This window comes from Leptidea sinapis, chromosome 35, assembly GCF_905404315.1.
Source record: "Leptidea sinapis chromosome 35, ilLepSina1.1, whole genome shotgun sequence".
Taxonomy (NCBI): domain Eukaryota; kingdom Metazoa; phylum Arthropoda; class Insecta; order Lepidoptera; family Pieridae; genus Leptidea; species Leptidea sinapis.
In genome coordinates this window covers 7,823,916-7,838,921 of record NC_066299.1, presented here as the reverse complement: position 1 = coordinate 7,838,921, position 15,006 = coordinate 7,823,916, and the positions used below count along the sequence as shown (strand labels likewise).

Below are 15,006 nucleotides of genomic sequence, written 5' to 3'. Positions count from 1 at the left end.
ATTCAAGAAATTATTGAATTTGATTTATTTATATGAATAATTTAAGGTTGAAATGTCAAAAAGCAAAATGATAACAGCAGTTACTTGATTAACAAATATATAAATTATTGTGATTATAAATTGAATGTTCGGCATTTCTACAGAATATCGGTTGAACCAAATGTAAACCGAGGTTCGACATCTCTTATAAAAACACGTAAGTGTTATAAAGGTCCCAAAAGGTTATAATCCTAATATTATTTTCTATCTCGTTTCTCTCACATCGACTATAAGAAAGGATTTGTAGCGCTTTTATTTTTACTACTACAGAGTACAGACCCGGTAATTTTTCGGTAACCTCACGTGAAATATTACTTCTTGTATTCTGTCTCAGAAATTATCTTCACAAAACTACAATAAATTATGTTTCAAAGATTCAAAATTCGATAGCAAGTATGAACAAAGTTTATTATCTATTAAATAACCGATCAAAGAACTCAGTGAAAGATGTAGGTAGGAAACCAAAACAATCGTAATCATTGTTCGTAAGTAGTCTGTGATTTCTCACTCTCGAACTCGGCGGGAGAGACGCAATGCAATGGTAGACTCGTCTATTTATAAAGCGACATGGTTTAGAATCTGGAGGACTCAAAGACCAAAGAGTAGCGACCGCAGGCGCAATCGAGTCGATTGCCTTTCGATTTTGTGATAGCAGTTCGATAGGTAAACAAAAATAATAACTGTTAATTGCATTTTAACTCAACGGCAAAGCTTGAAACCGGTTTTAAATTTAACGGTTATTACCAGTAAAAATATTATGGTCTATTATTTCAGAGTGTAAACGTTATGGGGTAGTTTGAAAACACATATTTAACTTCTTTACTATCGCTACAATTTGTATTTCCTGTGATTTACTCGAGTGATACTCAAGTATTTAACTACTTTTTATAGCATTTAACCGCACATAAAATTTAAACCGAATTTTTATATTACTTACTTGTTTGGTAAAAAATTAAATTTTTTATATAAATAAACAAAGTAGGTAAAAATACAGTTTTAATACTCTGAAAAGTATTAAATCTAAATACTTTCTGTCGGAAAGCAATTTGCGAGTGGAACTTATTGTGACAGTAATTCTTTGCAATAAGTTTGCATAAGTATATATATTTATCTATTATATTTCTCGTGGGCCTTCCCAAATAGGATGTATATACTACGTGATCCTACGTAATAGTCCTTCCAGCCATGATACCTAATGAAACCGATTATCTTTCAAAGCATTTTGTAAACGTTAATAGCCAGTTCGTTACAGGTTCAGACTGCTAATTACCAGCTCGATTAATAAATACACTAGATCGACATTCTCGTGTTCACAGTTCGGATTGATGATGGTTGATGGTTGAGTCCACGCGTATACTATCTCATCGCAAAGGAAATGATAAAAACCAAGGGTCTTCTTCTTCCACACTTTTGTTTACTGCCTACATATCAAGATGGTGCTGTATGAAAAGGAATTAAGAGTTTCATGCATTATTTTGTATTATGCAATAGAAATAGATAATTGGCGACAATAAAATGTATTCATACCTACCCATATATTCACTACTATTTTGTATTAAGTACTACATAAGATAAACGTCACATTATTTCGTATACAACCATAATATTATTTCCGATCCATTAATATTCTCCGGTGCGAAATTTATGTGCGTATTTTATGATTTGCATTTGCTATTCAAATAAACAAACAATCATAAGGTTTGACGATTTACAATAATTATTTTAGATAAAGATTATATTGCTATAGTATATGTTTAGTGTTATTAGCATTTTTTTTATGGAATAGGAGGACAAACGAGCGTACGGGTCACCTGGTGTTAAGTGATCACCGCCGCCCACATTCTCTTGCAACACCAGAGGAATCACAAGAGCGTTGGCGGCCTTTAAGGAAGGTGTACGCGCTTTATTTGAAGGTACCCATGTCGTATCGTTCCGGAACGATATTAGCATTTAGGTAAATAAATAAAAATATTTTAATCTTTTATGATATTTATCTAAGACGTGTACAATTCTTTGACTATGTCGTATCGGTGGGGCAAAAATGCATTCAAGTCTAGATAGACTCTAGAGCTCCGATTCAAAAACGCATCCCTTGTACGATTGGTTTGTTTAATTTACACAAGGAAAGCTACTTGCTCGTTTCCTTCTTCTAATATTACAGTTTTTGAGGTAAATTAAATAAAACATTAACCGTAATAAGTGACAATACATTATCTGTGTTATTAATAAACGCGATGTAAAGTTACTCAGGCTTTAAAACTTTTTGTCTTTATCGTATTTCCTTTGTCACTACAGAATTACATGACAGGGAGAAGTAATTTTAATCTTGGAGTAACTTTACATTGCGTTTATTAATAAGACAATATAGATATTATAAATATATGAACTACACGCCTAAATAATCTGAATAAATACAAAACATGAACTTATGATAAAGAATTGCAATTATACATATTATTATAATGTCTAATACCAGAACTAGTATTGAAACCTCATCTCTAAGGAGCACATTGATTGTATGGTGTGCTGTGTGTGATATGTGATACGGGTAAAAATAGCTTGTGAAACAAGTGCATTGCTATTATCGTTTCAGTTAAAAAAAAACAAGCTAGGTACCATGTCCAAGGTGCGCCGTCATTCATCGGTCGTGAAAATAAAACTGCTATGCTTTTCATTTTAATTGTATTCAAAATAATAGTCGTTAAAAATCTGAAAACTTTCATTACTTCAAAAAACACCATTAATAACAATTTTGTTTAAACAGCATTCCAATTTTTATCTCTATTTTATTTATCTATACTAGTTTTTTCTTAAACTTCAAAAGCGGCCAACCGCCCGACGGGTATCGAAGAACGCGTTGCGTACGACGGCCGGTGCATCGAACGGTGAGAGCGGGGTCAATGGACTCATGAGTCTTGTGCATCGCCATATGTATATATATATACAATATTGGTTTACGTATGTGTTTATTTTTGATAATAATTCTTTTAGTTTACCATAATTATACATATCAGTATACTGACTTACTTTGTTCTTTATTTATTAAATATTATTTAGTACTGGTTGGTTACAACGGCGACATTTTTACATTTATTTGTTCCAAATTCCAATACAAAATTAATAGACTAGACTTTTTCGGCTGTACCTTAATAGATGTATATATATATACAAGAATTACAAGTTAATTTGCTACAAATTATGCATTGAGCTATATATGGTAGGTAGGCGTTAAATATCTTTGTTGTTACCTATTTATGGATACAAGGTGCAAGTGACGCTAGAGGAAATCAACAACAGTTGATTGTTAAATATTATATTTATCTTTAATAAAAGAATATCCGGAATAGGTAAGTTTTTTTAATGGGAATAACAAATTAAATTTAGTTTAAAGTTTTAATTTTAACTTAAATTAGAAACTCTGGTTCGAGTGTAGGTTCTAGACGATAATAAACAGTCTAATATAATTATAAAATTAAGTATATCCTACCTATATGAGACAGATGTTTTTTATAAATTTGGCAATTGAAGATTGAAAAATACACAATGAAACAGTTCATACTAGTTTAACTATCTTTGCTACCAGTATGTAAATAACATACAATTTAGATTTAGAAACATATTTTGAACTTGTACTGTAATAATATTGTAATATTTTCGAAATAAACGTAATCTTAAATTGACCTGATTCTTGCCGCCAAATCGGGCGGGTCGGTATGTCGCTCGATTGCCAAGATAAAGACTAAGATTATGTTCCAGAATTAAAAAAAAACAGGGTTCCGCAGGTTTGTATTTAAATGATGTAAAAAGGATGGCCTGTATTAAGATTGTATGAGTATTCTCACTATTTTTTCATTTCACTAAATGTACCTAATATTTTTACATTCAAGATAAATTTAATTTAAATATATTCACTTCTTCATTTATTAAATGTTAACTTTACAGTCTTTGAACATCGTTTAGAACACGAATAGAAAAAAGAAGGCTAATGAATGTCACTTGTGCGCAAGTGTAAGCGTTGCGCACTGTTAAAATGCGTCCCAATCAGTACTCTATGAAGTCACACGTGCACTCACTTAATTTTTTATTTAAAAAACTACTTTACATCATTATTTAATAAAGAAAATTTAACTCATAATATCTAAGTAAGTACTGCTTTTAATATACACGGTGAATTTTATGGGTATACTATGCTTCGAACCAGACATTCCTTAGGTCATCTCTAATGACTATGTGAAGTCAGAAATGAATTAGCATTATATAACTATACATCCCGCAACCCTTATCAGCTGTTTTTCCGAATTCTCTTTGACCTAGAAATAAGGGATTGCTTGTGACTAATTCGAGTAGGCTTCATAAGATACATAATAGCTTTAAGGTTAAATGTATACACTTCTATAATAAAGTCCAAGCCACTGTTCAGGCATTATCTAAAAATAAATTTAAATTTTTTATAAAAAAATGGCTCTGTCGTAAATCCTATTACTCCACTGCTGAATATCTAAATGATCGGACAGCCTGGGACTAGATTGTGATTATTTTATAGCGATAGAAATGATTGTATAATATTGTATATTTTTATTGAAAAGAGCGCAAAAAAAGAATGCTGGGAGAGTTTCTTGCGCCGCTTCTTCTCTCTCAGAGCGCCATTTGTTGCCGAAGCGGTAGTAGTATCTAGTAGTTATTAGAAATGACATCAAAAAGAATTCTAAAGGAATCAATTTTGAGAAAATAAATTCCTGCCTTTTTATGCCTAAAACAGATGAATAACGTAGATGTGACGTATATAATTATTATACACGCCATCTTGTCTGAGAGCGACAAGCTCAAAAACTACCTAACGCATTTTCTAATTCCAACGTTCCAGGCAGGGGCGCGTATTGGTTTTCTAGCAAGGTAGGCACTGCCTAATTGCCATGTGATGTGCACACCCCTGGTTCCAGGATACAACGATGTAGAAGAAAGAGATGGAAAATGGATTATTTTATTAAAAAAAAGGTAAGCAAAATATCATGAATGATAGTTTTTGCGTTTGTTGATTTGCTATCATAATAACAATATTAGGTACCTTCTTTATGTAGGCTTAGCTTTTAATTATATTTCAATGGCTTTTGTATATTCATTAAATTCATTTGATGAATTTACAAAAAAAAAAAGTGAAACGTCGTTAAAAAAGTGAAACGCAGAGCAATTATTCTTCAACGAAAGTTTTCTTCTTCTGGAGTATAGATCCTATATCTAGTAGAAAGTTAAATACATAACAGTATTTATCATAGGTACCTGTAATGTTGATTTATTTATTTAAAGACTTATTGACTGTTAAATAGCTAGAGAGCTTAGTTTATCACAGATAATGCTAGCACATTGTCTAGAAAAGTTATATGACATGCTCATGAACTAGGTAGGTACCTAAGATATTAATAACGAATAGAATATTATGTTTGTAGGTACGGAATCCCCGATGCGAAATTTCGACTCGTATTTTACCTGCTGTTATTTATTGATAATGGCCAATGGGTATTTGGTAACTTTTTAAGTTTGAACTTTGTAGTGTTTGCTAATTGCTACGTATAGGTAGGTAGGACCTTAGTAAGGCAGTAATTACGGACCACTTTCTCTTGTCTTATCATCTAACTATCACGTTTTGTTTATTTTATAAAATAAATGTTTACTTAATATGCAATTAGTAGGTACGCGTTTTGATGATTTTGCATCTACCCTAACTAAAAAACTTTAAAAAGTTAAAGCTAGAATAAATAAAAACAAAGTTATATATTTTAACAGACGTAAAAAATAAGTTATGGTTCGTAATGTATTTTTAAATAATAATTTAAACTTCTGATAGAAATTTACCTGAAGTTCCTTATTCTTATTATCTTTATGAGAAGCTGCTCTAATCACACCAGCTTTCCATCCCCATTCGGAAACTTTATTCACATTTATTTTTGTTACACCATTCACTGATAGAAATCGTTTGCCAACTAAATCTTCGCGATATCTAAATGCCATAACGATATACACTATCACATTATTCACAGTAAAAACTACACAGTCGTCGTAAATAACTCTCGAACGCTTAACACACTCCACTACACGTTCAACGTAGGAGAAAATACAAAACGACTAAAGAAAAACATCAAACAAAAACAGCTCTGGCAAAATAGAAAATGACAAGTTACTGACGTGAAAAGCAACAGTAATCTCACTCAATAGAAATGTTTGTAAACGACCGTAAGAATACATAAAATCTTATATCAACTTAAATGATACGGGTTATAGCTGGCTCTGCCTACCCAACAAAATAAGAATGCTATGTGTGTACAATAGAATGTTAACGATTTCCGTATGCTTTTTGTTTTAGCATTGTTATTACGAGTTTTGGCAACTGATGCTTGCTGGCAGCTGCCACAAAATGTCAGAATTATCTTAGTGATTTGACATCTTCTAGTTGTAGATTTTTCAAACCATAGCGAAAGTATGTATACGATTTATCATAAAAAGAGGATAATATTGACATTTTATAGTGTAAAAAACATACATAATTAATACAGTCATGAAAACATAAACTTTTTAATTATTTGAAAATACTATTTAAGAATATAATAAAGCAACGCCTTTCTGACTTTTGATCAGTTTCTTCTTTAAATTGGTTGAATCTTCGACAGTCAAAATCTGATTGGCTATTTTTTATTTCTACGGCTTATTATAATATTAACCAAGCAACCAAGAACTGCCACAGACAAAGATTTCATATCGATTTCTTAACTTTGAAGTAGTGGCTAGTACGTGCGTACGTCAGTCGTCATTAGATGAAAAGTAAAACAGTTGACAGATGTATACTTACAATATGGTGGCTTTTATGTTTGAACATTGAATTATCAAACTAATGCTTTTGTTGGGTTGTGTATTGTAATGTTATGTTTTGAATGTCTTTTAAATAATACTCTTATGTTATTTTTAATATGATATCTTCGATAATATCACGATTGGTCATGTAAGTATTGCTTTTATAATATTTTCTTTATTGCCTATATTCATACGCAACAATTTTTAATTAAAATGAAAATCCTTTGTTGTTTTTAAGACTGCACTTGTTTTTTATAATTTTTAGTTTTTAACCTCTCGAATAGAATAGGACAAGAAGTAAATCTCCGTTAATTAATTTATAATAATATTATTATAATGTGACAAAATCAGCTGATTGGTGTAGTGGTACACACTACATTAAATTAATTTTTTAATAACAAATATTAAGGTTGAGAAATAAGTATATTAGACAGAATGAGTAATAAGTATATTAGAAAAATATCATTTTTTAAATAATTATGAATATTTTAGTATACTTACATAAGATTCCTAAACCAAAATAATTATTGTTTTTAGCTTAAGTGTTTTACTTAAAGTCTTCTATTAAATATTTTGTTAAACTGCGTATGTAATTATATACATAATAAATATTTTAAATTTAACCAGAGAACCCTTAGCAAGCAGCTCACACATTACTTACACTAAGACACAAAAACAACTCAAAGATGCCAAGTACTTATCAAAATGGATATTTTTCTATAATATAAATATTTTCTCTTTATGGTTGATTTCATCAAAATACTCAATTGAGAGTCAATAAGACTTATAGAGCAGTTACTATATGATAAAAGACTTGTGATAAAATCTTGATCAGGTCTTATCACATTTAACAGCTATAGAAACTGATATAAGTTATGATCTTTGAACTTATTTTTGTTCAGTTTCATAAATTCATTTCAACATGTTTTCTCCTCCCCTTCAGGCGCTGTTGACTCTCCAAGCTAGAATGAGAGTGTTTGGCAAGTCAACAGTTCATGAGGATGCCTAATGTAAAGTTTAATCATAATATTGTTTCAAAGTAATTTAGTGAAACTGCAGAATGTACACAAAGGATCATAATTAATAATCATCATTTCAGTCCGAAGATGTCCACTGCTGGACAAAGGAATTATAATAATAATTAATTTATAATATTTTAAGTAAATAGAAATAGATTTCTACAAAAAAACACCTAATCCTTTTCATGTTATTACTGAATAAAAATAATAGTTTAAAAAAACTAAAAAACACACTTTTTATAGAAAACCGAACTAAAAAATAGAAAATAAATTTAAATTAAGAATAGTGTTTAAAATTTCAATAAATATAAATGAATAATAGTGTGAATAAATAAAAAAAATATTTTATTTAAAAAAAAGTGTGGGGTGCATGGTGTCAATAGTTATAAATATTTTATTGACAGATATGAGTAGAGTGATTATCAGTTTGATAATATATTAAAAAGCACCCCACGCTTTTTTTAAAATATTTTTTTTTTATTCACACTATTATTAATTTATATTTATTGAAATTTTAAACACTATAACACTTAATTTAAATTTATTTACTATTTTTAGTTCGGTTTTCTATAAAAAGCGTGTTTTTTAGTTTTTTTTATCAAATTAGTGTAATGTCATTGGTCCTCGATAAATCTACAAAGTTTGAACGAAATCTAGCCGTTTAAAGTCGGATACAAACATACAGGTGAAGCTATTAAAAAGCGTATAAAAATTAAAACAGTACTTGGTATATAGAATAATATTATACACATTTAATTAAAAGGATTGTCACTATAGATCAAAAACACTTGCAATATTCTGATCTGGCTTCATTCCTCTTAACAACTGTTTAGGAATAGGAATCTGCCACAGATTTCTTTCTCTGGTTATAATTCTTGCAATTATAATAAAGGTTAGCAGAAGAGATTCAGGATCCTTTGATATTTTATTAATCAGTGACTCTCATGAGGACTGAGGAGTGTGTCTCAGGTACTAGAATGAAATGAACCTGTTGTTCTGGGATTCATTGCTATAGTTAATTTTTATTTCTATCAAGCTGAGCCCATTTGATATTTCCTCTGATTATGTTTTTCAGCTGATAGCTTAAGCAATTATAGTATCAATGAATTATGCAGGTTTTTAAAAATGCTAAGCTGTAAAGCCAAATGTTGGTCTGTGGCTAAGGCTGAGATATATAGAGTGAACTTAAACTATGCTCATATTTTACTCACATAAAACTTAGCTGAGTGTAATTAAACACGAACTTGGCTTTTGCATTGGGGTGTCTTAGCTTAAGCTCAGCATAATTTCAGATGTCAATTGTCTATAAAAATGTAATAAAAGATTATCCTAAGCTTCAACTTAGCAAAATTTTATGTAAGTAAAATCTGAGCAAAGTCTAAGTAGGCTCAATAAATCTCAGCCTAAGTGTTGAATATAAAGCACAGCAGTAACAGGAAATCAGATAGTTTTTTTTATCATTTATGTTAATATTTTTTTTTTCATTTTATAATAAATAAACATCCTTTTTGTAAGTATCATATTTGTATATGCAGAATAACTTTTAGTACTCTATGGTACATGCTAGCAACACAGTCATAGATTTTTATTTTTATTTCTGAAGCTGTAACTTTCAAGGGTCAGTCAAAAATATCAAATTGAAAGTAGGTCTCTCTCATAACCGGTTTTTGTTGTACATTTTGGTGTTGACAGTTGAAGGCTGATAATTTAAATATTGACATAAGGCTAGTAATAAAACTATATATTTTTGATTTGTAATGTTTATGTTATAAAAAAACTTTATTGTTTAATTTAACAAAAATGCAGGTGCTTAAAATTATTGCAGTAGCCTTTATAGACTACTTAATTTAATGTTTCATAAGTTATCACAGCTTAGTTTTGTTTAGTGACCACAAAAAAAACCACACTCCATACAGAAATAGGATCCAATGTATTTTGTTTCAAAATGTCACCTGGCATACCCACTGTATATATTATATTTTGACCATTATCACAACATTAATATATTCCTGCTATTTCATTCAATTAATGTAATGGACTAAGTAATCCAGTTTTATTACTTTAGTAAAATAAAGGCTATAAGTAAATAAATAAATATTTCTTTTAAATTAACAATTGAGTATTTTTGTTGCATCACTTTACATAATATTATATTGTAATTGAATTGATTTGTAAAATGATGTAGAACAAATACAGATGTAAGAGTGGCAATGAGTTTCTTGTCACTTCTTCTTTTTAAAGCTCAACATTTTCCAAAGTCGTGGTAAATGTAAAAAGAAAAGAAAACTTTTGACAATTAAGTATAAGTGTTATTTCCTTGACCAACTTGAATAAACTGATTTCGATTTGATTGATTTGAGTTATATTATGTTAACTTGAAATAATATGGAGCAGAATAAATTTAATTACCTAATAAAATACATTGTAGTAGATAACCTCATTAGTTCTCTGTGTGTTTGATATTAACAAGCTAATGGTTTTAGTAATTATTATGTCCCCAATGAATACCTGTATGCACATTAATCCAATTTCAAAAAGTGATTTAAAACTTTATAAGACACATTGGCTTTAACTCCTATTTTCTATTCTTCCTATTGTTGCTTTTGTGGTGAAGGGACACACCAATATCACGATTCAGTAGAAGCTCTAAGTATGTTATTTGAACTAGTTACATTAATGATTGTATTATACCTGCAATAAGTATACATACTGTTAGATTATAGTGGACAAACACATATAATGTTACTTAAATAAATATTTACTTTGTTAGTTATAACTTTATATTATTTTGTTTAATATATTTACAAATTTATGACAGTAAGTGACAAAACAAGCAGCTTGCCTGCAACATGTCATAAGGTGGCATCTCTTACCTATGACAGTGAGAATATGATCCAAACCCAAACAACTACAAGATGGATTAAAAAGCAACTTAGGGCCTAGCATACCTCAATACTACGAGACTGGAAGCTCTAATATAGCTGTTACTCGTACTTAGCGACACTATAAATGACCTCCCCCATACTCGCCTTCTTTGGAGACGTATCGAGATGAACCAACCAGTCCATAGAACGTCTTGTCGTCCAGGGTAAAGTAGAAGGCATTAGACCGCTTGAAAGGTCACCTGTGTTGGACCGATCAAATCATGTCAGCTGTGGGTGGCCGCGAGCATGAATGATGTCTCACAGAGAGATTTAGAGAAATTGTGAGGCATTACATATGCTCCTACTGGGCCTTCTTGACAATCTCGTCCGATCACAATCTGTATCGACCGAGAAGAAGAGAAGACAATAAACCTAAAGAGATTCTTTTGAGTTTGTTTCAATACACAAATTTAATGTGGATAGGATTTTTTATTAGTTTATACTTTATACCTCTCAACTAGCCTTAAATATTGATTTTTGTGAAGTTGGTCGGAAATCGGGTCGCAAAATGCATTATAATATGCAGATGAACTAACCTTCGTTTGCTGTACGTGTACAAGTACTAATTTATACCAATTGCCATTATAAGAATTTTTGTGACAAAATTTACCATACGCAGCTGAAAACACAGGTTTCCTACATGTAAACTGATATTATGAAGAAGAAACATTTGTGGTCTTGTATGTATGTTTGTAATGTTTTCACACAAAAACTATGGAATTAGCTGGAAGTTGCAGGGTGGCCTCCAGGGTCAACCGTTTTAATCCTAATTTAATAAAATCCCAATTTTTTTTATTGGTTTGTGTACTAATATTATTTTCATCTTTTTCTGAGTATAAGCTAAAGCCCCCCCCCCACTGTTTATTGTTATTATTTAGATTAATAATATAACTAATCGATATATTATTACACAATAGTTACCTTCTTCATATATTACATATATTGTCACTGGCATAATCCCAAATGCTCATAAAGCAAATACATACATCTAGTTCAAACAATTTGGCAACAAATAATAGTGTTGTCTCAGAATTAATTCACCTTCAGGTTTTAACAAGCCATGAAGTTCTTAAGCCGTTAGATGGCCCTAATATTTTAATTTATAAACCTATTTTCAAAAAGGGCTAGAGAAAGACAGGAGGTTGTGAAAAAATAATTCAAGAAAATCTTTTTATTCGTTTGAAAATGTTAAGGACAGCTTTAAAAAGTACCGTGATATTTCAAAATGTTCCAAATTAAAATTTAAGGCTGCAGCTTGTTTTGAATGAATATCGATATTTTTACTACTTTTGTGGCTCGAACTTCTGCGAGTTCTTATATAAATAAAAAAAAAAATTAACAAATAACAACCGCCTTCCAAAACCATAACGTGCACTAAAAAGTATAAAAATAATTGCGTATTTTTATACAATCTTATTAATTAATCTAATTCTAGTTACGATTATTGATATTTTTATGAAAATGTTACGATCAATAAAGGAAAACTATTTCTTGCTTATTTATTTTCCAAAATTGATAAGATTACATAGAATAATCAAACTTTTTGTAGTTGAGTGTATAATGTATAAACATACCTTAAGAGAATTTTTAAAAGTGGTTTCAATATTGGTGGGCGAAGAAAGTGAAAACTTTACAATACCTGTAATTTGTAATATTTCAAAATAAAGTAAATTTGTCTTATTCATATGAATGGTTTAATGTGGTTTGATGGGATTTTCTAGCGGAACTTTATTTTTTTTAAAGCACATCTACATGCTATTTGGGATAGAATGACACGTGGTTTATATTTATACGAGACTTTAAAATAATTGCCATTAAGCACTTGTTAAATAGGCTAAAGTAACAGTAGGTAAGTACATTTTGTGTTCATGAATGTTAACCGTAGACTTGTTTTTCAGTCTTTCGACATTCCGAGTAACTTTGACATTTGTTTATTTATTAATCAAAACATATTAAGGTCGGGGAAAGTGTCGTGCTTTTTGCATATAGTTTGTAAAAACTTTTATTAATATTATTTCTGATTATTATAATTTAGTAATGTTGTTTCCATCTATTTTTCAATTTGTTTCGAAATTCGATATATTATTCGTTTCTCCACTTCTTGATTTTAACTATAATCATTCCAAATGCGCTATACATTTAAGCAGAATGCATGTTAGTGACGAAAACTCATATTAAGACATTTCTGTACTACCTAAATATTTTTAACTTCCAAAATTAACGGTTAACATTTATTCAGCAATTATTTAACTATGTCATTCCAAACAAAGGAACATTTGTAGAACAGTTCGCTTGGAATTCGTCATCGGAGTGCCCCAGTGCACTGCCGGTAGCTATTTTGGTTGCGGACTGCCTCTGGGCGTTCGCCGGAGTTGCAGTACAATCTTTGGTGTGTGGTGATCGTAGGGTGTGCCGCGAAACGAAAGTGAAGTGTATTGACACCTAACTGTAATGTGAATCATTTATTGTCAATCCGTCGTATTTGTTACTTGTGGCCTCTCCGAATGCGTTCAATCATTGTCTGGAGGTCGAACACCTTGACTCAGAGTTATTATCTTAAGGAGAACACTTGTCTTGCCTTTTTAGGTATAAGTAATAACCTCGAGTCTGCCTTTACCCAGTTAAATGGAACTGGTTCTTGTTTTTAAAGAATTATGTCGTCATCGGCGAAAATTGGGATCAACCATAGACTATCATATATTAATTCGTATATTTAGAATTTTGTTTTCTTACACCTGAAATATTTTAACAAGTTTTTTTATTCGCTACTGTTTTAATTTACTACGATTTTCTATAACCTCATTCTATCGAATCGTACGAAGAAAGATTAATCCTATATCTTAGTATTGCTAACTTATAGGACGTATGAGTCGTCTTTGACTGAGGAATATTGCTTAGAGTCATGTTCTCTTTATAATGTGTTATTATATGATTTATTTATAGAATTGTTCACAGATGCATTGAAAAGTAATTTTACTTCAGCAACTTTGAATGAATTTAAACTATTACTGTCCTAAATGAGTTACTTATAACTTTTTTGATGTTGGTTGTTAAGTTTCAGTAATTTTTTCGTCTCACTAGTTCTTTGTTCTGTATCTTGCAAGGAAACGTATTCATTGTGTTTCTAAATTTGTACTTTCTTTTACATTATAATTAAATTTTAAGGGCTAAGTATATTTACTTAATCGGCTTACAGAGCCAAGTACATCCTTCCGCCCCGTTTTCTATAAGTCTTTGTTTCGGCTTTGATGAAGCACTAAACGCAACAAAGAAATTTTGTACAAATTATTTTAAGCTAAATAAGACAAATTTTTTACAGTTTAATTAATTTAGTTGCAATGCTATCAGTATCATTATTTATTTTTTATAAAGACATATTTAGTTGTACTTTATTTTAAGTGGTTATGTGCTTTATGGTTGTGTGGTTTGCGTTCATTAAATTTCCGTTATGTCCTCCTTATGTTTTTGAACCAGTTTTCCCATATAAAAATAGTATATAATTATATACTTCTTTGTTTTGATTCGCAAATAAGTACCAATTGTTTAAATTTTTTTCATTTCATTGCATACCTCTAACTTATACTATCTAGTGTATTCTTTAAAAAAAGTTGTCATTTTAAATACATAAATATGTCCCAGAAAGTCCTCGTTATTCGGAAGCCTCGTATTAAGTCAATATAAAAATGCAAACAAGTGATACCTGTAATGAGGGTTTCTGTAGTAGGTAAATAAAAAGAACAAAGATTAATAAAACAATAAACCTTATAGAATGATAAATTTAATGTTTAAAAAAATCTTTTAATTGAGATAAAATCCAATTCAATTAGCAAGTGTCGGAGTTCTGACTAACTAGTTTAACAAAAGACAAACGAATTGAACCTCTTTTTGGGGAAAATGTGGTTAAAAAAACTAAAATAGATAAGTAAAGAACAGCTAATACCGCTATGACTTCAGCATAATTGGTAGTTTGTAGAAATATTCAAAATAGTTATTAAACTTTCGATCAACCAGACTTACTTCAATAACGAATCCTGTGTAACGTAATATAAGACGCTGAACGCATAAAGAATGCACTACTAATACTGTTGGTTCGTTTTGGATGCATGTAACCGGAAAAGAGGTTGTTGACCTAATTGCTGTGCGTTACATGAATAGGTGTATTTTTGTACTGGTAGTTTATT

The 15,006-nt window shown here is 30.2% G+C and overlaps 2 protein-coding genes across 2 annotated transcripts in view; one reads left to right on the top strand and one right to left on the bottom strand.

Moving 5' to 3' along the window:
• Positions 1-6,144, bottom strand: part of LOC126975223 (probable JmjC domain-containing histone demethylation protein 2C) — a 95,897-nt gene extending 89,753 nt beyond the window's left edge. Inside the window, exon 1 of the mRNA XM_050823017.1 lies at positions 5,890-6,144. Coding sequence (XP_050678974.1) covers positions 5,890-6,045 — 156 coding nt within the window. The 5' untranslated portion in view covers positions 6,046-6,144. The remainder of the gene's footprint in view (positions 1-5,889) is intronic.
• A 678-nt stretch (positions 6,145-6,822) lies between these two features.
• Positions 6,823-15,006, top strand: part of LOC126975195 (uncharacterized) — a 27,434-nt gene continuing 19,250 nt past the window's right edge. Inside the window, exon 1 of the mRNA XM_050822964.1 lies at positions 6,823-7,030. Within this exon, the coding sequence (XP_050678921.1) occupies positions 6,999-7,030 (32 nt within the window). The 5' untranslated portion in view covers positions 6,823-6,998. The remainder of the gene's footprint in view (positions 7,031-15,006) is intronic.